Source organism: Spermophilus citellus (assembly GCF_964194105.1).
Source record: "Spermophilus citellus genome assembly, chromosome: 9".
In the NCBI taxonomy this organism is placed as follows: domain Eukaryota; kingdom Metazoa; phylum Chordata; class Mammalia; order Rodentia; family Sciuridae; genus Spermophilus; species Spermophilus citellus.
The window spans coordinates 77,196,588-77,222,410 of NC_138191.1; the positions used below are offsets into that span (position 1 = coordinate 77,196,588).

A 25,823-nucleotide genomic window follows, 5' to 3' on the forward strand; every position below is an offset into this window, starting at 1 on the left:
ACGATGTGTTTCCTATTTTTCTGTACATTCTTTCCTATGGAAATTCTATCTCAAGAATTAAATAAAGCACAATACATATCTGAAAGCTTGCAAGGGTTATGTGTGGCTTCTTAGAGTTTAATACTAGCAACGTTCTTTGTTGTTAGCTATATGTGCACCTATCCATAGCTTACTTTGATAGAAGCTTACCATGTTCTAAGCACAGTTCTAAAGGCATATATTAACTCATCATATCTTGCAAGAGCCCAGTCTTTCCAAGGGTGAGGTAATGCAATCATTATCTCTTTTCAACAGATGGGAAAAAAAAAATATCTTGAAGAGGTTAGGTGAGTTGCCAAGTATCATACAGCTAATTTGGGGCCTTTCAAGGATTTGAGTTCAGGCATAGTGGTTCCAGAGTTTCCAAAGATTTCCTACTGCATCCTTGTAGTTGAAATTTAGATTTAGGTAAAATTATAAGAATCACCTAAGACACCCTAAACTTGACTTGGAGATCTATAAAATCAAGTTCTTTGTTATACCTGGGTTTCCTGGGTGTGTAGGATGGTGGCATTTAACATGGCAAGACTAAGGAATGTCGAGACGAGAAGACCCCAGGACCTTTGATACATGGAAGGCCTCATGATTTTCTAACCTTTGGGAGAATAGTGAAAGAACCAGTGGACAGCTGGATGCAGGAATCTCACAAAGTGTTCTGTGCCCCGTCACTAGTTGCCCCCCTTGCCCCTTCCCTGCTCTTTTATCAGTGTCCGCTGCCAATGCAGAAACCATTCCTGATTCCATGATAACATTTTTCAATTTTTAATGTTATGAAAATCCAGGTGTGTTTTAAAGACTTGCAAATAATTTTAATGTCGATATTTCAGCCCTTAAAAGTGGTTATTCCTGGAGCCCACAGCTAGGAATGAAGGATGATAAATAGTTATTTTTCCATTCTGTTCAATTGTTAATATTAACATTGTACTGTGTGCTGAGCATCATAGTCAATAAAAAACATGTTAGAGAGTTCTTGATACACAAATAACTGGACAAAGTTTAGTAGTTATCAAAAAAAGCAGAGAAGGTTCAAAATACCATGAGCCTTCAAAGAAAGAAAAGTCTCTCTCTCTCTCTCTCTCTCATTTTTTTTTTTTTTTTGTTTAGAGATACCCTGAAAGTTTTAATGAAGAACAGGCTTGAGGACTTTAAAGGTCAGATACAATTTTGGGGGTTGAATGCAGGATGATAAAAGCATTCCACATACTAGTATGCAATGACCTTAAAATAAGTTATCAATAATAACCATGGTATAAGCTAATAATTGTTTCTATATTTTTAAATGGCCCACAAAATCCTAGAAATGTACTATTTGAGCCTTTACCAAAAAAGTTTGTTAATCCTTCCCTAAAATTATAATACAAACTCTCAACATTTTCAAACCGTTTTTGCCATGCATGAATCAAAATTCCTGTTAAAATATATTTGAAATCCTTTCATAAAATAATTTGAATCTTTGGTCTTGGATTTCATGGTTAAATTATGGTATATCAGAACATTTCTAGATTATTATATAACAGAAATTTTGCATAATTTGGAAAGCTGTTAATTAAAAAGGTAGAGGGGTGGGTTGGGGTGTAACTCAGAGGTAGAGTGCTTGCCTAGCATGCCTGAGGCCCTGGGTTAAATCCCCAGCACTGCAAAAGAAAAAGTAAAAAGGTAGAGTTGTTAAAGTTCAGTAGTAGCATTGATATTACTATTATTATTTTGTGTTTCTACTTCAGAAAGCTACATTGTTTACCTTTTGTAAAGTAGGATGCACATAAAACAGGTTATAATTAGGCAATAGAATAGCAATATCAGAAATACACTATGATCATGTCACTTAGAAAAGAGAAGGGTTTTCCCTCCTTTGATTAGTGAAATGATAAATATATTGGTTTATTATTTTTTCTCAACTACACTGGAAACCTGTTTTTAACTTGATAACTTCAACAATTTAAAAACATTCTGTAGTTATTTTTTTTTTTAATTAAGGGAAGTTCAACAGTAGATGGCAAGTTGAGGGACTATTTATTTTTGTTAAGCTCTAATATTTGTGCTAAGTCTTTTTTATTAATGTTTATTCTTCATTTCACCTAATGCATACATGGAATAACGTTTAGAAACTAGAGAAAGATAGTTTCAAATAATCATCCATAGGTTTATCTTGCAATAAAAACAACTTCATATTTCTAAACCTAGGGTTGAAAAAGCTATGTTGTCATATTTTTATAAAATGTGTACTTCTTTGTATCTTAATGTTATACCATGATCATTTTCCATGCTGTTATATAATCTTTATAAGCATATTTAATGTCTGTGTTCTATTCTGTAATTTTTCTCATGTACAAACCATTTTACAATGTTGCATATTTTCTTATTTTCACTATTATTAGTAGTAGTACTTTAGTACTTAATTACCTTTATTATTTCAAATTTGTAATTATTTCCTTCAGATGGGTTCCAAGAAGAATAGTTTCTGGTTCAAAATTTAATTGTTTTGATAAACTATTTTTATTTTTTAAGGTGGATGGCTTTAATCAAATTGAATAGCAAAATATGAAGACATTTTAGTAATTGTTTCCACATGTAATTATGTTGTCTACGATGTTACAACACAAAGTAAAGCACTAGGCTTCAGAGGTCACTCTACAAAAAGTCTCCTTTACCTACTGAACTAAAATCTAATTCCTTTAAATAAAATACTTTTTTTTAACAAATCAGCTATGCCAAACACTATTTTTTCTCTATTATAAGCTAATTTTTAAAATGTCGTTTTAGATGATCATTCCAAATACTTTTCATATTTAAAACACCTTAAAATGTCCCTAAGATAAAGTTCTTTACCTTTTTAAAATTGGTTCTTTTTAGTTACACATTACTATACAATATACTATGGCATCTTTATAAAAGCATGGGATATAATTTGTTTTAATTCAATCCCCAGTATTTGTCCTTCCCCTCCCTTTCTCCTATCACCTGTTCCCTTTCCTTTACTCTATTGATCTTTCTGCTATTTACTTATAGTTTTCTTGAGCTTTTTTAAAATTAGTGTCATGTGGATGTACATGATAGTGAGATTCAGTATAGTATATTCATAGGTGCACATAGGAAAATTATGTCAAATTCACTCCACTGACTTTTCCTGTCCCATCCCTCCTTTCTTCATTTTATTTTTCTTTGTTTATTCCTCTGATCTTCATTATTTTAATCCACTCCCCTTATTTTGGATTAGCTTCTGCATATCAAAGAAGTATTTAACCTTTGTTTTTCTGTGGATGGCTTATTTCACTTAGCATGATTGTCTTCAGTTCCATCCATTTACCAGCAAATGCTATAATTTCATTTTTCTTTTTAGCTGAGTAATACTCATTGTCTATATATCACACTTTCTTCATCCACTCATCTATTGAAGGGCACCCGGGTTGACTCCATAGCTTAGCTAATGTGAATTGTGCAGCTGTAAACACTGATGTGGCTGTCACTGTATGCTGATTTTAAGTCCTTTGGGTATATACTGAGGAGTGGGATAGCTGGGTTATATGGTGGTTCTATTCCTGGTTTTTTGAGGAAACTCCATACTGTTTTCTAGAGCAGTTACACTAATTTGCCACCCCACTAAGAATGTATGATTGTACCCTTCCCACCACATCCTTGCTAACATTTATTGTTACTTGTATTTTTGATAGTTACCATTCTGACTAGAGTGAGATGAAATCTCAGTATAGTTTTGATTTGCATTTCTCTAATTGAAATGTTGAACATTTTTCATATATTTATTGATATTTCATATTTTTTCTTTTGAGAAATGTTTAGTTCCTTTGCCATTTATTGATTGGTTTATTTGGGGATTTTTGGTGTTAATTTTTTTGAGTTATTTGTATATCCTGGATATTAATGCCCTATTTGGGGAGCAGGGGACCAAGATTTTCTTCCATTCTGTAGGTTCTTTTTTCACATTCTTGATTGTTTCCTTTGCTGTAAGAAAGCTTTTTAATTTGATGTCATCCCATTTGTTGACTTTTAATTTTACTTCTTGTACCTTAGGAATCTTGTTAAGAAAGTCAGTTTCTGAGCCAATGTTTTGGAATATTGGGCCTACATTTTCTTCTAGCAGGTGCAGTATTTTTGGACTAATTCCAGAAACGATTTTTGATCACTTTGTGTTGATTTTTGTATAGGGTGAGAGATAGAGGTTGAATTTCATTCTACTACATATAGATTTCCAGGTTTCCCAACACCATTTTAAAAGAGGCTCTCTTTTATCCAACAGATGTTTTTAGTGTCTTTGCTAGTATGAGATAATTGTATTGATTTGGGTTTATCTCTGTGTCTTCTATTCTATTCAATTGGTCTTCTTGCCTGTTTTGGTGAAAGTGCTATGCTGTTTCTGTTACTATAACTCTGTAGCGTAATTTGAGGTCTAGCATTGTGATGACTACTGCCTCACTTTTCTTTCCAAGTATTACCTTTGCTATTGTGCATCTCTTATTTTTTCCAAATAGAGAAGCATATTAAAGGAATATGAGTAAGAAAAGAAGAGCTTAAATGATCTCTATTTGCCAATGACATGATTCTATATTAAGAAGACCCCCCCCCAAAAAAAAAAAACCTCCACCAGAAGACTCCTAGAGCTCATAAATGAATTTAGCCAAGTAACAGGATAAAAAAAAATCAACACTCATAAGTCAGTTGCATTTCTATATTCCAATAACAAATCTGGTGAAAAAGAAATTAGGAAAACTATCCCTTTCACAGTAGCCTAAAAAAAAAAATACTTGGGAATCAATCTAACAAAAGAGGCAAAGGCCTTCTACATGAAAACTATAGAACATTAAAGAAAGAAAGTTAAAAAGACCTTAGAAGATAGAAAGAACTCCCATGTTCTTGGGTAGGCAGAATTAATATTAATATTGAAAAAATGGTCATACTACCCCAAGCATGATACAGATTCAATGCCATCCCCATCAAAATTCCAAAGATATTCTTCACAGAAATAGAAAAAGGAATCATGAAAAACTACTTTTCTAACAAAATATTGTTTTAAAATTGTAAACATTATAGAACATACAAGAATAAAGTCAAAGTAAGTGTCTTCCTTACCTAACTTTTACTGTTTCCCAGAGATAAAAGTGTATATCAGCTATTTTTTGTGTTTATGATTCTAGACATTTTAGAGAAACTTATATATATATGAGTGTTAGGGGTATATATATAGATATATTTCAGTATGTACATGTATGTGATAAAATGATATGCCACATCTATGATATAAATATATCAAAATGCACACATGCATATATTGCTTTTATATACAAATGGGAACATATAATTCATTTTGTTCTGCAACTTAATTTTTTACACTTAACATTTTATTTTGGATGTCTTTTTTCCTTAGCACACATCTCTGTTTTATTCTTATTAACCCTACCTGTTATTTTATATTCCAGAAGTATTTTATGACTGCAAATTTTATTTAAAATATGTTTCCAACTGCATAAGACTTCAGTTTTGTTCTATGGCTCATCGTCCTCAAAAGAACAAAATTTCTTGGTTTCAGAAGCCCAGAGTCAGGAAATACAAAACACATTGCGAAATAAGACACTAAGAAATAAAACAAAGCCAAGACAACGTAATATATTCAGAATAATGTAAAAGATTAATGCTATCAAAAACCCAAGGAATGGATAGATTGTTACAGTTGAGCACTAATGCTTTTTAAATATAAATATTCAAGGAAATGATGCAATATACTTGTAAACACTTAAATAATGGATTAAGGGAAGTTATAAATATTCTCAAATTCTTTTATGTGAATAAAATTTTATAAGAACATTTCAGGTTAAAGCCATCAGGTATTCACTGCATAGTTCATACAGTTAATATTGATGCCAAAGAAAAGGTGAGTGATGACAAGCTTTTCTTTCTGAACTGAATTTTCAGTTAGATAGCTCAGGAAGAGAGGGACAGAGCCATGGTTATATGCTTAAAAGCACAGTTTATGTAAATTAGACCAGAAATCTTGTGAAGTCATAAGATCTAAATGAGTGTATTTTGTTTATATCTCTGACTAGACCCTTAGGTCAAAATGAAGTAAGGGCTGAGATAGTATATAAAAAAACATTTCTTACATTTGTATGGTACTGAATTAATAATTTTTCTATTAGAATAAAAACTGTGATTATGTTAACAATAGATCTGTAGGCTCAAAAATTACCTGCAAATAATGATGTTTTTGTAGTGTCTAAGCTAATAGACATTAATAATAAGCTAATTCAATTTAATATGAATTGTTTCACTTGAATGTGGCAGTAGGTAAATAAAATACAGTCACTGCTTTCATATCATTTAGGTTGATGGCATAAAATATTTTCCTTTTCATTATTTTATAATGTATTTTAATTGGCTTTGTCCTAGCAATCAACAGGTAAATTTTTATAAAAGATGTGTTATATATACAGCGAAGTAGATAAAGTATAAGATTATAATTGTTAGGAGCAATGAGAATAGTGTTCTTGGAAATTAATTCAGTATTATATAGAATATTTTATTTCAATATGTTTATTTTTCTATTATTTTTAATTTAAGCTCTCAATGCATTGTGACATAATCTTTGAGTATATTCTAGTAGTGGAAAAAGCAGATACATTAACATATGAAGGTAATAAAATTTATATAATGTTATAAATAAAATAAAAATTTTAAGTTATAATTTAAAATGCATATGGAATTGTTTTATATTTTTATATGTAAATCAAGAATAGTTATAGTGCTTGGGCAGGTCATTTAATGCTGAATAATGTGACAAAAGTAAAATGCAATTTTGTCATCATGTAGGCAGGATAAAATGGTCTTGATGAAAGAAGAAAATCATGTGATATAAGTTGAGGTCAAAATACTACTTTTGAATAAATTGTGGAAATATAGAGTTTGTTCCAATAGATTTCTTCTGTCAGTAAATATATTTTGGACGTTTGCTTTACGTCACCCACTGTTCTTGTGAACCTAATTGGAACCTGTCTACATGTTGTTTATATTCTAGGAAGGAAATATCCCTAACCAGTGGAAAATAGACATGTAATATTGGGTATGTGGGATGTGCATTAGAAGAAAAAGCAGGATGAGGGGATGGAGTGATGGTTTGAAGAAGTGGTATTTTGAGGGATAGCCTTGCTACTAAAGGGCATTTAAACAGAGATTTGAACAAAGCACAGAGATGAGTCTGCAGAAAGAGTACATGAAGCAGAGTCCAACAGGAGCAAAGGCTGTGGGTTGGGAGCATAGTTGCTGAATGAAGGATTTGGAAAGGAGGCCAGTGTGATGGGAATGGAGTGGACAGGAGAGAGAATGGTGGTGTAATAAGAAGCGAGAGGGGCAAAGCTATAGGCCATGTGGTGGAATTTATTAGGAGATTGGATTCAAATGACATGATCTGGAAGTTTTGAAAAAATAGTATAAGACCATAAAACTCATCTTTGAACAGCTGTGACCTTGAGTTTGTAATAAATCCTGGGTTTTTGTGGGCCATGTTTCAATGTCAGAGGTAACACAAGAATATCTTTACTGTGTAGGTAGATGATGTAAATCATGGTGAGTTGTTGGGAAGATAATTGATAGGCCATACAAAGAATGATTGAAGCATAGGGGGATATTTTTCAAGGTGATTACAAACTTGGAATAAATTTGAGTGTATCTTTATGTTGCTTTTATGGCTTTCTTAATTCTTAAAACTAAGATAAAAAGTTCTTGACACAATTTTTTTTTGTATTGAATTGTAAAGGATTCTTAGCATGTTTTAAAGTGGGTTGTATTGTTTTGTTTTAAAAACAAGCAGAGGAGAGGAAGTGAATTGAATGTTATTAACCATATAAGATGGAGAATGTACAGGATGTATTGTATTCCAATGAGGACACTTGTGTTTTGACATTTGAGAGCCTAGAAAAGAGAATGGATAATAAGGATTGATAATGATAAGTAAGTACAAAAGAATAAAATGACTTTTTTTGTTTCATGACTTATAAATTTTAAAGTTATATAATTATATATATACTAGTGTTTTTCACTTTCCTTTGACATTTTATGACTCAAACTCTTCCACAGACACTGTTGACTAGAAAATATTTGGTACTCTAAACAACAAAATGAACAAATAAACAAAATTTATATATCTTCCATAATATAAAATAAGTTGAAGTTCTTAGATGATTTCTTTTACTTTCCTTCTTATTCTTTTGTGTTTGTTTCTTTTCATGTGAGCTGGGCAGTAATGACATCTGAAGCCTTATTATAGATAATAGGCAATTACAGGAAAGAAATACTGTGGCTTTGTTCTGCCCCTTTTAGCATTATCTTAACAGAGAAAAAATGGCCTATAGGATGTGTAAAACCATGGGGGGTGGGGAGAAAGCAAGGAACAAAATAAGCACAGAAAAATTACAGAAGCATCAGAAATATCAAAATGCTACCCTGTAATGTGTCCACCTGCAAAATTATAACCTTCATCATCATCATCATTCTAAATAGTTAGTTTTTCTTCAACTCACACTTTCTGGGAAAGAATTTCTCTCTGAAGGTTTCCAAATTATCCACTTAAACCATGTAAATAAACTACTTCAAAAATGATAATAACTGTTGTTTTTAAATTTAGTAAATATTTGTGACTAATAATTCTATTTTCATCTTGACTAGTAGATATTAAAAAGTGAACCTTTAATATCCCATTTATGATAGCCTAAATTTTAAGCTGTAGTGATTTGGTCTCTTTCCACCAAAGCATTTAAATTATTGCAGTGTGTTTCTAAGTTTCTGCATTGACATAGCGGCAGGCAGTGATATGAAGGCTAAAAGTCAACCTTTAAGAATGTTAATCAGAAAATTTCTGTGAAATAATAGTTAACTGGTGATATGAACTCAGATGTCTGAGGTCTCCTTCCTTCTGTTCTATTTGAAAGAGGAAAAAAATACAAAAAAAAATTGTCAATTTAAAAGATTTTTTAAAAGTTGAAAAAGTTTGCTCTTGAATCTGGGGAAATTACTGTTCAGGTACCACATAATTAAAAATAATTGCAATGTGAGGGCAAATTAGTAAAAGAGATGTCAGGTGCTATCTTTAGTTTATCTCCCGTGAGAAAGAGACATAGCCTCATGGACTTAAAAAAAAGAGATAATCTTAGACCTTAAGTTAGAGACTAGAAGTTAGAAGCTGTTGGGAAAGCAGAAAGATGTGCCTGAGACATCACAGAATCCTTCAGCATTGCCACCCCTCAGGGAAGCTGTAGGAGGCAACACCAAACAGCAAATCGGCTTCAGAGGTAGAGGTCCCTCCCTGAAGTAGCAGAGACTCTTCCCATCCAAAGATGACAGCGCCAGATTGGAAGTCTGGCTGGCAGCTTCTGCAATCCTAAGGTCATTAACAATGGAATTACAATTCTGCCAAGAAGACTCCAAAACCCCACCTCCCTTTCCTTTCCTCTCTAGCTCTTAGGTCACTAAATAGGAATCAGTAACTACTTCAGCTTAATGCTTCTGAGAAAGATATGCATCCAACTGGAATTTGAGAGCATCCAAGAAGCAAATCACACTCTTTCAAAGGAAAATACAAGAATAACAGCTCTTATTTTTGTATGAACATAATCAGTACTTTTCATAATAAATAAGGACATAAAAATAATTGTTATAATTTTATAATTTAGAAGGTCAGTTTATCAGATAATTATTATTTGCTATGTGTCTTTTTTTCCAGCATCACAGAGTAGAAGTTGTTGAATCCACATGTAATGATACATATAATAAAACAAGAAATTATTCACAAAATATAATTAATGAAACCACCCCAATTGTAGATATAAAAGCAGTAATCTAAATAATTTTTGTGTCTAAGAAATTAATTCAACTCCCTAGATTATTAATTATGCAGTTATTAGAAACAACAAATGGTTTTTATATGGTGATCAATTTCAAACTATTGCCTCAAATAACTCAACTCAAAATATAACAATTACCAAAAAATACTTAATAAAGAACAATAAATGAACAATACATTTAGTCATACTTCCAGGGATGTGTCAGAAGGGAAGGTATAACAGTTATGGAGTGTATAAGAAAGCGGGATAAATGAGAAGTCAACCCAAGTATTTGAATAGAAAATCAAATATAAAGATGCTGATAATTTTATGAGATTAAATTCTAAATTTAATACAGAATGTATCAGAATCCTAAAGATAATGTTAAAGTTGACTTAAAAGAAATAGTATTGAGTAATATAAAATTCTTTATAATAGCAGCAGCAACTAAACTATAGCAAAGGAAAAGTTAAAATATAAAGAGAGTTTTCCAACATGTATATGACAAAGGGCTGATATTCATGATACATAAAGAGTTCTTACAAATCAAGAAGAAATAAGCAACCACTCTACCAGAAGGACATAATTTCCAGTGTGTAGCAGGAAATTCACAAAAGGGAGCTAACCTACTAATAGTGAAATATCTATCTTTTTAATTTTTATCAAATACTAAAAGAATCTTCAAAATTGTGGAATTGTTGGCAATTATGTAGGGAAATAGTTCTCTTGATGATTTACAGGTAAAATAATTAATTGGTATTTATTTTTAAAAGCATATTTAAAAACTTATCAAACATTTCTAAAAGGTTCTTTTTGACCCAGGAATTCAAATTCTAGTAATGTATCCTAAGGGAATGGTCAAAAATATGTATACCAATTATTCAAAGTATTTTAAATAGCTGTACCAAAACAAATGAATGAAAACAACTCAATATTCAACAAGAGGCAATTGTCGAACTAAATTTAGTAGGACTTTATTAGAATATCCTATTTGTTATTAAATGATATTTTTATTTATTGATTTAAAAGAATAAAATACAATGCTAAATCAATAACATGGAATGTAAAATGCTAACTACAGTAAGAGTTAAGTAAAAAATACTTGAAAATCCACCCAAATGTTTACTAGTTGTTATCTCTGAGTGGCAGAACCATGGATATATTTTTGTTTCCTTCTTTGTACTTCTTTGTCTTTTCAAGCTTTAAATAAGGAATATATGTTATTTTCATATTTAGGAAAAGTACAATATATATTATTCTGAAATATATTCGTTTTCACAATAGAAAGGCTAACATATATTTTGGCATTTTGTACAGTATCTTAAAGAATCCCACATCATTTGAGTGGAAAAGGTGCATTTCTAAGAAATTCTCTGCATGAGGGGATTCCATTTTGCTAACGCTGTGAGAACTGACAATTACCTTTGCCTTTAGTGGACACCTTTATAGAGCAGTAAAGGACAGGAGCCTTAAGAGATGAAGGGCTAAACAGATGGAGGGAACAAAGTGATAAGTCACATTGCTGACACAGGAGTCTCAGCGTGCACAGTCCTCTATTCCTAGGGGTGGAAAAGAGTTAAGGTTAGACACTGGCCAAGTTCTTGCTTTTAAGTTTCAGTTTCAGAAGAACATCTGAGAAAAATGTCCAAGTGAGGCCCTTTCTGGTCTAACACCTAGGAAGTCCTTGATACTTAGGCCAGAGTCCCATTCTCGCTAAACCTGAAATCGGCAACACCTAACTATACAGGCTGTCATCTACTTCCAAAGCCTAAGCCTCCAGGGCGAACCAGCAGATGTGGGAAGTGGTGATTACAGTGCTGAGGCAGTCAAGAAGCGGCACTGTCCGTTCTGAGTGAGTTGTCATTTTTAGCTTATGCTAGTACTACTGTTCGGCTTCTTAGAATAGTCTTTTGGTTCAATAGCTGCTAACTGCTTAATTATTGTTTATTACTATTATTTCAAGTCATATTTTTTTGCAGCCTGTAGACTACTAGGAAAAGACATAGATGTTTTGTTGGCAACACTTCATGTAATTGCTACTAAGTCTGACTCCCCTCCCCTGGTCCTATCATCCTTGTGATTTCCATTTTTCAGTCAGCAGAATGAATTTATATGCAAAAACAAAACCACTACTTATTTAGACTTTTTAGATATGTGGTATTCACATTATTATAGTGTGAATTATATATGTGCTATGTTTATAAACTCCCTGAAATAAAAATGGACTTGAAAACAAATCCATCTGTAACAACTGCCACGAGTTGATGTCATCTTTGAACTATATAGTATTATAAGGATATTTTTTTTTCATTTGGTCTATTGGATGGATTAGGAAAGTGATATTCCAAAAATTTAAAAAGAGAATATATTTGAACTATGTAGTGTTCCTCTTTTCATTTCCATGTTTGTCTTGAGAGTAATAGAGTTAGTTAACATTCCTCCTACTTGAGGCTGATATCTCACTATTTGTTTCCAAACAGAGAGATTAGTAAGTCATTAGGCCTTAGTTATTCACTTTAAGCAAGAGATGACATTCTAGTTCTGTTTCTCTCAAAGCAGAGTCCTTGGTTGTGTCATAATATCACAGGAAAACAAAGGCAGCCAGGCAGGAAGATGGGAGAAAGGAAGGGAGGGAGGAGTGAGTTTTGAAGAAATGTTTCTACCCCAGAAGGCAGATCTAGATCTAGTGTTACTGGAGTGAGCTTTTCTTAACCAGAAGGTAGCATGACAGTAGATACAGGAGATTTAGATACATGGATCATCAGATGACAGCAAGGGAGGTAGACAGGGAATTGTCAGAAACTAAGCACAAACAGTTTTGCGTAAATCACACTGGATAATAATACTTATGATCAATGTTCACCACTGTCTCTATCTTCATCACCACCATCATCATTACCACCACCACCATCATCATCACAGCTAGTATTTATCAAGTGCATAGACACTTGAAAATAAGTAGAAGATGAGCATTTTCTACAGACATTACTTCATTTATCCTCCCAATAACCATTGACTTGCTTATTTCTTTTTGACAGATGGATAAACTGAGGCTTAGGCCAAAAACTTGTCCAAGATGGTACAGTTAGTGTGAAATATGTAACTGGAACTTGGTCTCTATGGACGTGAAGTCCATGCTAGCAACCAGCTATAGATAACACAGTGTCTTTTTTCTATTAAATTTATAGGCATCATGTAATAGCTTTTTATTGCTTCTGTCCATATGGAGTGAGTATTGTGGGGTCAAATCACTGAAATATACTAATGAATGAAATTCTCGTAGTGTACTCAGCTCTGGAAGTTTTAGAATTGTAAAAGAGCGGTGATGACTGGTGTCATAAAAGCCATAACATACGTTTCTAACATACGTTTCTAGAAAGTAAAAGGCAATCAAACTGCTTTTCCAATCATTTCATTGCATGTGCATTTGGCAAAAGATCACTGCTTCTGGCTGTTGTCTTTTTCAATACAGGTATTTCTTTGCATGTGTCTCTTTACTTCACGATCTTCTTTTATGCATTGTGTTTCCTCTTTTGAAATCATAGCATGGGAGTAGTTTAATCTTCATAGATTTTAAAGGCAAGATCACATTTTAATGTGAATGCATTTAAATCAACCCCACTTGCTTGAATGATGTGAAATAACTCAGCAATGTTCCCATGACCTGCTTTTAAACCTTTTGATATTTTATATGATCTCCAATCAGTTGGACAGATAATAAGTGAAGCCTTGGCACCGGGCTGCCACTGCCACTATGACGCCGAGTCTGATGTTAGCAGCACAGATGAGGGGGGGAAGCCCACGTGGAAGCTGGAGATTAACACAGGTGGAGGTAAGGACACATCATTACCTAGGAAAGACCTTCAGAAATCTTCTGTAAAAGATGGGTCGTTTTCATTTTTCATCTTCCTATTCTTATTTCTTCCTCTGCCACTTTTTTTTTTCTTTTCATCTAATGAATATGATTGCAGGATGTGGTTCAGAGACCGATAGGGGAGTTTAAAACTGATATCAGCTATGAATGTTGCAAATTTTAAAAAAAACTTTGGATTCTAAAATTCTGATGGGTATTTTCAGATGAAATCTTATTTTATAGCCATTTCCCATATAGTTGACCAAGTAGATAAATTTTCCTTAACTGACCCAGTTGGAGACACAAAGAGTCAAGGCACATCACATTTCACAATGATTCATTTAAAATTATTTTTCTTACTTTCTTTTTTTTTTAAAATTAGGAAAAAACTTAATGCCATCCACATGTGACTTGTTTCTTCATAATGAGTATTCTAACTACAAGATTGCCAATTAGAGATTGATTTAACAGACCATGACTCATAGATATTTGGTCAAATTCCTTGTCCTTAACACCAGTCCTTCTTATATTTTGTGAATGGCTATTTTTTAGTTATTGGTGGACACAACATCTTTGTTTGTATGTGGTGCTGAGGCCGCACGCATGCCAGGCGAGCGCGATACCGCTTGAGCCACATCCCCAGCCCAAGGGGTTATTATTTTAATTCATTGTATGATTACATTATCCCACTTCCCATTTTTGTTATCAAACACATTTGAGATTTTATCCAACTTCCAAGCAAACAGCTTAGCTAGCCACAGTTTCATGGATGCTGGTAGAAGACACAAGGTGAGATCCATTTCCCTGGCACAACATGAAGAGGGCCAGGTGACATTTGAATAAGCAGTGAGTTACAGGAGCAGACCCTGGAGCTTTTGCAGTGCACATTCTGATAAAGGAATTCTGGTGTGCTCCTCAATCGTTCCTTCTTCAATGCAGCCATAGTAGTTATTGATCAAGTTTAATTCAAGCAAGAAAATCAATTAATTGTGAGATGTAGGCGGAAAGTGTTTGGAGGAATGATTTGGTAGGGTTTTCTGTGTGTTGGCACTGTACTAAGCATTTTATAGAAACTCTTTTATTTGTTATAAAGAGAATTCTGTGAGCCAATCATGACAATTCCCATTTTAATGATATAAAAATGAAGGACTAGAGAGGTATTGTTTCCCGAGTTCATACAGCCAGTAAGTGGAGCACTGGCATCCTCACTCAGGTCTGATTGCCACATACACTCCATTAAAACAAATTGCCAGTTTATGAATAGTGCTTGCTCTCTTATACTAAATATTTTTTTTTTCCAAAAGCTCATGAAGTTTCAAAAAACATGTGTCGTGTTTTTATACTGATATTTCTTAGAAAGCCTTCAATTACTCTCTTTCCCTTGCCTTAGGAATGTCATGCACGACTTCCCTGTAGTGTGTACATTCACATAATAGCTCAGCTGGATTCACTCAGTGCTCTCTCCCCCAGAATTTAGACACAGTGTATTATTACATGTGACTAGGCAATTTTATTCCCTTGTTTTCCTGAATGCTCTTTAATTAATCCATAAATTTAGAGGCCAACTCTCAAAAAACAGAATATTTTAAACTTTTTCGTAACTGACTTTTTAATGATATTTTCATGTAGGAATTTGAACAGAAAGATATAACATTAAAGAGACTTGACACACATTGTAGTTTCTCATTGTTTCAATGTAGTTTTGTTTCCAATGTAGTAATAATCTGTAATGAAATAAAATGGACCACATTCTCAGATGAACTTGCTACATGTTCTCTGAGTATATAATTTGGGTCCACATTACATTTCCCTTTGGGAGCTTTTAGGTACAATTTAGAAATAATTGCTGTTATGCACAGAGGGCCACCATAAAAGTCAACCTCAGACCCATTGATAAACCTGAAATTTCTATTTTATTCTTCTTAAATAAGACTCAAAAGTTACTTTCCAAATATATTATTAAGGGAAATGTCATATCAGTTATGATTACCTTACCTCAAAATAGTTTGTCATAGCAGCTGGCAAGAGACTGAGGGAATGCAGCAAAGATAGCCATGTTTTGGGTTAGGAGAAATAATGGGGTGGCAACAGTCTTGAATGGAGTGTAAGATTAGACAAGAAATCAGAAAAAGGCATTTAATTTCTGTTGAATTGTGCATATTGGTGTTGCTGGTAAGAGAGCCAGCCAGGTAAGCAAGTGAAAAAACAAAGGTACACTTGCTGACTTCATGAGTATACATACATGGTTGTTAGAGGTTACATCCAGATATGGTAACTTATTTGACAGCATCTAACCCAGGGTCTTTTATAATTGAAAAAGTTTAGATGAAAAAAAAGTATTAAGAAGACAATTTTTGAAGCCTCTACCATCATCAATACTATTCTTCATCTGAAAAATTTAAGTTTTGGGTCTTTGGCATGACATGATTTTACTTATTTTGCATGCATCATTCAAAAAACGTGTTTTTGTTTAGTAATAAAATCTATTTGAAGCCTTTTTCTTTCTTTCTTTTTTTTTTTTTTTTTTTTTTTTTTGTGGTGCTGAGGATCGAACCAAGGGCCTTGTGCATGCAAAGCAAGCACTCTACAATGGAGCTACATCCCCAGCCCATATTTCAAGCCTTTTTGAGAATGTAGCAAACCTAATACTTATTGAAATGTAATAGTGAATACATGTCAATTGGCCAGGGAATCATGAATGAGCACTTATGAAATACTTCAAGAAAGTTATTTATGTAGAAAATTATGCCCAAATACAAAGTCTTCTCTTGTTCTGTGATTCTATTTTGCCAAAGACAAATCGGTTTCTGAACATAGATGGTAGGTATCCTGACCTATAGTACAAATCGGTGTCTTTAGTAAACAAAACAAAACAAAACAAAAAACCCAAAACCTTACTTTGAGCTACAAAAATTTTTTTTGATATAGTATCTTAAAATACTTAAAGTATTATGTGCTACGATTACCATTTCTATGTCATGACTGTGTTGCTAAATACCCACCCAGCAGAAATGTAGTCAGAAGGCAGTCATATTATGCTACGTTATGGTGCTATAAGAAATGGTGATTTTTAAGAAAATAGAATGCTATTTTTCTTATTTTTAAAAATTTTCTGTAAGTCAATATTTCAAGTAAAATTAGGGGGTTTGAGAGAGGATTTATTGATTCTAAAACATAGGGACATGAAAGCTTTTTGTTTGCTTATTTTCAGCATTTCTGATGTTCATTTTTTCTTTAATATGAATGTATCCATTAAATTTGAAAGCATTTCTTTTTATAATGAAAGGCCATTATTAAAACATTGTACATATTATACTCAGTGGCATCATAGAACCAACTGAGGACATGTTTTATACATAATATCAAAGTCTCCTTGGTAACATATATAAATCTCTTCTAAATATTATGTAAGTGTATATATATTACCTTCTCCTTTGTTCACTTTGATTGAAGTAACCTTGTTTTCTACCCTTATTTTTATAGCACCCAATAGGAATTTTATAGTGGAGGAAAGGGCACCCTTCCACTCGGAGAAGGAATCTGAGCAGATCACACTGCAGAAGAAAGAAGCAGGGGAGGAAGTTATCGCTCCCCAACACCAGGATGCAGAGCTCAGGGGTGGGGTGGGCATTAAGGAGGCTTCCCTGGGGGAGTGGCAAACAACAGCAGGGCCTCTAGCACTAGCAGAGCAACCCACAGAGAACAGCAAGGTGCCTCTGTGCATGGCAAGTTGGGCAGAGGAGGAAGCAGAAGGGGATGGAAGGCAGGACCTAGAAGGATTCAAAGCCACAGGAATAGCAGCAGGGAGAGATTCTGTGGGTCTGAGTGAAGGAGAGGCTCTTCAAGAGCAGGCCCTGAGGCAAACTGTACTTGGGACAGAGCAGGCAGGTTCTGAAGGGGGGCAGGGTATGGTGGAGGGAGTGCTTACAAACACCACAGCCCTGAGCACAGAGCATCTTCAGGAGGCAGCTGCCCTGAGAGAGGCACCAACAACTCCAAAGATGGAAGTGTCTGACAGAGGGGTGGCTGTGAGTGAGGCAGGGCCCCCAAAGCCAGATGTGGACGCGAGTGAAGAGGAAGCACTCACAGAGCCGGAGGACATGGGACCCACTGAAGACACAGCATCTGAGAGAGAGGATGGTTCACAAGAGGCAATAGTTGGGGGAAAGGAACCAGGCAAACAAAGGAAGAAGGTTCTGGAAACAGAACCCCCCTTGAGCATCTCCACAGGAGAGGCAGGGGCAAGGCAGATGGGGCTTTCAGAGGGCAGCCCAGAAGAACTTTGTGAGGAAGGTGCAGCCAGGGCAGAGACTGGGAGTGAGGCAGAAGATGATAAAAAAGAGAGGAAGGAACCAAAGGAACTGTTACCAGAAGAGTCAGAAGTAGCAGGAGAAGGGAGGAAAGCAAAGAGCCCCGGAACACCTCTGAGGGAAATTGGATCTGAGAGAGAAGAGGTGACAAGGGCAATTGCAGCGAAGGATGAAGACACTTTAGAAGAGGAGCGAAAACATAAAGGGGAAGAGAGGGAATCAGTGAAGGAAGAGAGATCTGAGGAACAGACCAAAGAGCCTGAAAATGAAATAGAATCGGATGCTGAGGATGCAGAACCCACAGAGACAACTGAAATGACTCAAGATTCAGGGCTTCTAGAAGATTCACTGAAAGAAAGACAGGTGACCTTGTTTGAAGTAACACATGGATTTGAAAAGTCACTGGAGGAAATAACAGCTCTGAGGAAAGAAGAAAGAGGGGAAAGCTTGAATGAAGCTAGAGACACAGAGCACAGGGACAGAGCAGGGCTGCTGGGCCGGCAGAATGTGGCTCTACCAGAGCAGGGGCAGGGACCCCACCATGATGGAGAGGGCACATTAGAGGCTGCAAAGTGTGCAACCCAGGACCAAGATGGCCTTGCAGGAATGCAGACAAGGGACGAAGAAGAAACTTTTCAGGGGCCAGGAGGAACAGGGGTCATGATGATGACCGAAAAAGATGTTCCTGAGGGAGATTTCATGATAGTGGAAAAGTTCAGTGAAGAAGCAGTGGGTGGGGACCCAGAGGAGGAGGAGGAGGAAGAGCACACTCTGGGGACAAGAGTGACAAGGGTGATAAAGGACAGCAGCACAGAGGGGGATGGGGCGACAAGAGGAGGAACAGTCCTGGCTGAGGAAGATCTATATCCAGGAGGAGGAGCAGCAGAGAGGAGGGAGGTGTTGGCAGATTCAAAGACAGCTAAGGGGAAAACAGTAGCAAATAGAGCCTCCTCCTTCTCAGATGTTGCTTGGGAGCAAACATGGCACAAAGGGGATGGGAAGCTGGGTAAAACAGCAGCTGCAGAGAGGGTGGCAGCAGAGGAAACAGGGCTGAGCAGGGAAGAGGTGACAGTGACATCAGCAGAGCCCAGGGAGGGAGCTCTCCAGGAAACTTTCCATCTGGAGGGGCAGGGCCAGCGGCTAGGACAGGATCAAGAGGGAGGGGAAGTGGAGGCCACTCAGGGTGTGAGGTCCATGGGAGAGGGGCCAGGAGGAGGGAGCAGTGATGGGAGGCAAAAGTCAGGAACAGCTGAAGAATTCAGACAAGGATCATCACCAGAGAGGGAGGTAGAGTTGAGCGGAGGGAGTCTAGAGGTAGTGGCAACACTTTCCGTGAAGCCTGAATTCTCTGGAACCCAAGAGGAACAAGAGCATATGGTTCAAAGAGAAAGTGAGAGTGCAGATGTTCCCCTGAACAGCGTGAAGGACTAGGAGATTTTGTGGCAGACGGTGAGTTTAAGTCTGATCTGTTTGCAGATGGAATAGAAATCCTGCCCCTGGGCCTCCTCTCCTTGGGGCTGGCTGGTCCCTTTATTGGTGTTTGCTGTGCACACATACACACACACAGGCTTCCCTCCTGTGGTACTGAGCCCCAGCCAGCAGGAGGGTGGCTAGGGGAGGTGGAGGAGGGGCCAAAGCACACACAGAATCCCACTCCAGTCACCTTTCCTACTCAAGTCCTACTCTGTTCTTGCAAACACATCTCCCTGAAGCAGGAGATCTGTGTCTCTCTGACACAGCCCCAAAATTGAAACACAGGGAATGTGTCTCCAAGTCCAGACATAGAAGCAGAGAATCAAACTCTCTAGAATAATCATTCCATTTTAGTGTTTTAAACGATGGAATGAAGATTGTCAGTGATTAAGTGCTTTTGAATGGGCTCTCTGCCTTCATTTCTGCAGTATTATAAAATTTTATATATGCATATATAATTTTATATATATAAAATACAAATATTATATATTTACTTAATATGTAATACTTCACTATGTAAGTATGGAAGAGTGAAGTGAAAGAAAAAAATTTACTTTTTTTTTTGCTGTCTCCTGGAATTTCCTTTTCCTTGATATCTCCTATTTTGAGTGATTCTATTCATAATATTACTATCTTTTTTGTTATTTTTCAGGGTATTTTAAAGGTTTCTTCTGGAAGACATAAAGGCTGGAGAAAGATTCACCCAAGCATCTCACCAAGACTTTATCTTTTTTTTTTTTTTTTCTTTAAACACTGTGCTTGTCTGAGGTGGTTCCTAGTCCATCAGTGACCTCAGTAATCACTTTCAGAATAGCTCAAGCAGATCTGCAAGAACCTCCATAGAGGTAGTGGTTCCAAATAGAAAGCTGAGAAGCTATTATAAATTCTGTACAGATAATGTGTCTATATTCAAATCAGATTGATGGTTTCAAATGTTTGACTTTTACCACAGATCACTGGGAGGCCCATACCTGATGCCTGCGGTTTGTCTAAATTCTTTTTTTTTTTAAATTTTACATTCAAATATTAGTCCTAGTTTTATACACAGGGGTTTTATTTAAAATCTATGGCTTGGAACTTTAATGACACAGGCTGTGAAAATGAGCTCTAAAGGACCTTCTATGTATACTCCAGACTAAAGATCGCTCCAAGCCTCTGAGTCCTTCCTGAAAAGGATTCCATGCATGTCTATTCATTTACACTCAGAAATATTCATTCTTTCTATTTATGCCAGTCGAGTAAAGTGCAAATCTTATTTCAAAATGCCCTTTGTTTTTGCATGTGTTTCTGTACTTCTGCTTTCTCGGGTAGACTAGTAAAATGGTAGCTTGCAGCATTTTATCCCTGGTGGCCTCGTTTATGGGTCTGCTCAAGTTTAAATCAAAGTTCTAAATAATTTAGATAAGTGGAATGAATATAATAATTACAGCAGGTAGATGTGGTCCATCAGCACATATGCTGACATTCTAGACTTGAAGTCATTCAGTGAAAAAGAAACTTGAATAAAATTAGTGTGCTGCTCATCTTCCCAAGTTCTGTTATTTCAAACCTGCCAGCTCTTCTGGGTAGTTTATAATAGATCAACAGTTCACTATTGTTTTCTAAATTACCACCACCTGGTATTATTTTCTACTTGAGCATCAGCATGCCCCCAGGGGTTTCAATTTCCTCCAAGACATCTACATAGCACACATGTTGGGCCACCTTTTCTCCAGGAGAAGAGGGGAAAGAGAATGTCCCAAAGCAGTGATTCTCCAACTGGAAGACATATTAATCTTTCGTCGGGCACTTTTCATAAATGTCTGTACCCCTGGCCCCACCAGAGCATCAGATTTAGTTCGTTTTAAATGGACCTACATATCAGTATTAAAAAAAAAATGAAGTTGGGCACAGCATGCTACTGGAGAGGCTGAGTGGAGGATCTCAAGTTCAAAGCCAGCCTCAGCAAAAGCAAGCCCCTAAGCAACTCAGTGAGACCTTGTCTCTAAATAAAATACAAAATAGGGCTGGGGATGTGGCTCAGTTGTTGAGTGCCCCTGAGTTCAATCCCCATTATCTCCCCTACCCCCTCAAAAGAGAAAAGAACTAACAAAAAAATCTTTCCCCTTGACTGTACATGGAACCAAAGTTAAGAATTGCTGCTCAAAACCATCATAATCCATTGGTTGCCTTCTACTCTATGCCCCTAGGGACTAGGCATGATATTGTTACAGGTATTTTTCACTTTAATTAATGTCAAAGTCATTCAAAAATCAAAAATATGCTGAACCAAATGAATTAGATAATGGATTTGTTCTTTAATCATGAACAGTGTTGACATCACCTGGAATTTGTTCCTGGATTTTTCTCATACCTACTAAATTAGAATTGTGGGTGGAGTTTTAAAAAAATCCTCTTGTAATTCTGATGGATAACAAAGTCTGAAACCGCCATCATGGGCTATTGGTTGTACTGAGGATTAAACTCAGAAAATGGATTGCAGGAGCATTGTGAACTTTCTGCTTTGTCTCCCTGTCTCTCTTTTTCTTAAAATCTGTATCTTTTTCTGTCTTTCTCTAAGAATTGGTAATAACTATAAAAGTGATGAATTCAACCTAAAGTTGATCATATTAGAGTATACACGGATTCGTCTACCCACCCCCTATTGAAGATGAGTATTTACCTCTCCCTGCACATCATAGGGCTCCTTCATTTGCCTGGTGTTCTATGAGTGGATTTCATCTACTTTACATTTAGTTTCATTCATTACCAAGCTACATTTCTCTGGAGCGCTATGATTTCATCCTCAACATTACAGAGCACTTTGAATACAAAGCACCTTATAAGAAAGATTATAAACTTGTTGATAACATTGAAAAATGAGTTTTGCACAATGTGCTAAATGGAAATTGCATCGGATTATTTTTATATTCAACACATTCTATCAAAACATTCTGTAATATAATTCTACAATCTGCATGTGGGTTTAACTGTGAAATTAAGGGTTGTGATGTTTTGATTAAGTGAATTATTTCTCTGCAGATACTACATTGATAAAATTATGTGTATGTTCAACCAAACTCATATTTTTCCTAGTTTATTCATTATTTAAAGCATAAATAAATAATATATTTACAGGTATTATATGTGAATTGTTCTTTGTAAATAAGACTTAACTTTTAAAATCTTTTGTATTCTTTCCTTCCTTACAAAAGTTGAGTTATAAGAACAGATAAAAGAGAATTAATTTTATTGGACTATATTTTTGAGAGTATGTGTTTATACTGACTGTCTACATTTATATGTTTTTCACATATGTGGGATAATGTTAGAGAGGAAATTATTTCCACTATTTTATTGATAAGTAAACAAAAGCTCAATATAATTAAATGACTTGTCTAAAATCACAGTCAATATCAGGTCATCTGAATCTAAACTCTAATTAAAAAAAATCATATACATTGCTTCTGGGAAGAGTTATTCTAGACACTAAGGCACTCAACGTGAATCTCTACATATTTTTGTTTACTTGTAGAAGGGACAAAAAAATCTAATATATATCATCTAATACTAAGAAATTAGTTCTATTTCTAGCTAGTGTTAATCAAAGAACAAAGTAGATTTAAACAATTCAAGAGAAAAATAGATAACCAATGGAAATGTAGGAAGAATTAGGATTTCTACTTGAATTTCCTGAATTCAGCCTTTTCTATGGCTTTATAAACTCTTAAGCTGAAAATCTGAAGAATAATTGAGTTCCTTAACCTTTCTAAAATCAATAATTTTGCCACAATTATTGCCCTTGGAAAATTATTGTTTGAACAAAGAAAAGAAAACTGTAAGGAACATTCATCTAGTGAGTGAAATATCCCAACAGACTCAAGGACAGCCCAGAAGAGGCTGCTTCCGACCTTGGGTAATATTTCCTCCCAGGCTTCTGTACCACTCGATTGTGTCATTTAAAAAAAAAGAAAAGAAAAAGAATTCTCTGTCACCTTGGCTAGCAGAAGAAATACAAGAGAACAGGAATAAATATGGCTGGAATTCTTTAAAAGTCACTCTCAAACTCACCTATATTTTTTATATTTTGTTCAGTTTTTTTTCCTTCCTTCTAATATGCCCAGTGACAGAAAATCTATGCTTTTCAAAATAACTGGAAACTCACTCTATGAGATAAGCTGGTGGACATTTGAGACCTCACATGCCTTTTGTCATTCCTTCTAGACATTTCAGACTATTTAGTAATCTGTGCAGCCCTCCCAATATTTTGGAATATTGCTATCTTCCTCCATTTTTATTAAACTGATGCCAAAGTCTGCCTCCTCTGCAAATATTTCTTGTCTTTATTAAGCACCTACTTATAATTAAAGGCTATGTTAAAGACTCCTAAATTAGAGGAGAAACCTCACAGTTGTTCAGGGGCTTGGTATTAATGTGACAGACTTCAAACTAGTGTTAGTGTGCCCCAAAGGAAGTCAGAACTTTTCATGGGATTCATTGGCAAATGTACTTCCAAAGTACTTTTCTTAAAAACCGACTTCAGAACCAGCCTGTGGTGGAAGTCTTCCATGTTGCCAATCTCGCACTCTCTCTGCACCGCAGAGAAAAACTCTTCATTCGCTTACTAACTGTACTGTGGCTCAGTGGCCCCTAAATGAGACAACCGAGACAAAGGAACAACTTGAAATATGAGGTAGGGGTTGAGAAAAGGAAATATTTTAATAAGTGGTTAGCAAATCCTTCTGTGAGTCAAGTGATTTCCAATTCTTTGTTTTCAACAAAACTAAATGAAGATCTGACTGAATCGTCAGCTGATTAACCATTTAATTTTTTTCTTCGTATTTTATTTGTTTATGAGTTTTGGTAAATTACTCAGAAGGAGTTCAAAGAAGAGCACTGCTGCACAATGAAACAAACTACTTCCATTCCCATCCACTTATTTATGTGACATGCATAAATCCTATGTTTTTATGTCTATAAAAATAAAATTCAAATATTCACTCATTCTAGCAGTAAATAATATTTGTTCACAGATCTACAAACTAATTAAAAATAGAAATCACCGTCTTCAGAAATGCAGTTCTCCTTTTATTTTTTATGTGTAATATTTCCCAAAATTTATAATGTATGTTGCCCTGGTCAAATGTATATTGCTAATAATTGCAACGATAGCTCAGTCAGAAAAATTTAACATATAAAGCCTTATGGTCACAGGGCTTTTTAAAAATTAAATTTTAATTTATATAATAATTTAGTGGCAGGGAAGTATGACAGGGAGATCAATAAAAGACTTAAAACTATAAAAATATACTGCAGTAGCATAAAATTCTGTGGGAAAAGTGGTATGAAATGTAAGTTTGAAAAAGAAGAGTGCAACGTGTGGTATTTGTCTTCCTGTGCCTGGCTTATTTCACTTAACATATGTCCTTCAGGCTCAACCACGATGCTGTAAATAACAGAATTTCATTCTTTTTAGGGTGCAATAATATTCCATCATGCCTATATACCACATTTTCTTTTTCTTGATGGATACCTAATTTGATTCCCTTTCTTGACTATTGTGAAGAGTACTGCAATAATATGGGATGCAGATATGTCTTTGACAACCTGATTTTCTTCCTTTTGGAAATTAGAAGAGTGGAATCTTGAAACATTTTGCGAGTCCCTTTAATGTCTGGCTTAATAAAATACATCTGGATTCATACCTTTGCTTTTCCACTCAATCTTCTGTGCTATTACATGTTCTGTAGCCCCTGGAAAACACTCTTGTATACTCATTAGATAATCAAAGTGCAAAAGGCAAATAATGTCTAAATATTATAAAATAATTTTGTTATAAAAATAATTATGAACCTCCAAGGTTTTTAGAATGATACTTTGAGAAAGGGAGAGGAACTAGAGAGAGACTGATTGTCAAATATGAAACAAAGTTAAATGTGATAAGTAAGTTCTAGTGTTCTACAGCACAGTAGGGTGATTAGAGTGTATTTTTATAGTGTATTTCAAAGCAGCTAGAAGAAAGGATTCCGAATGTTCCCAACAAATGATAAATATTTGAGGCCATTGATGTGATAATTACCCTGATTTGGTCATTATACATTCTATACATGTACTGAAATAACACACTGTACCTCATAAATATGTATTGTTATTTCCAAGTAAAATTTAAAAATATGTTGTTGCTGACATGTAGTACATAGCCCTATATAAATATTTACATAACATTAAAAAAATAAAATTTTCTAATGCTAAGGCAGAACTTGGTCATGTTTGTTTGCAAATGGATGTCTGAGGCCAGGTTCGCCAGGAAATGACTCTGGAACCGAAGTTCTTATGCAGGTTTATTGG

The 25,823-nt window shown here is 35.1% G+C and overlaps 1 protein-coding gene across 1 annotated transcript in view; it reads left to right on the forward strand.

Annotated features, from left to right (window-relative positions):
- The window catches only part of ERICH3 (glutamate rich 3), a 101,126-nt gene extending 80,796 nt beyond the window's left edge, over positions 1–20,330 (forward strand). The window contains exons 13-15 of the mRNA XM_081308243.1: positions 13,567–13,692; positions 17,197–19,472; positions 20,149–20,330. Of these exons, the coding sequence (XP_081164369.1) occupies positions 13,567–13,692; positions 17,197–19,454 (2,384 nt within the window). The 3' untranslated portion in view covers positions 19,455–19,472; positions 20,149–20,330. The remainder of the gene's footprint in view (positions 1–13,566; positions 13,693–17,196; positions 19,473–20,148) is intronic.
- The last annotated feature ends 5,493 nt before the right edge of the window (positions 20,331–25,823 follow it).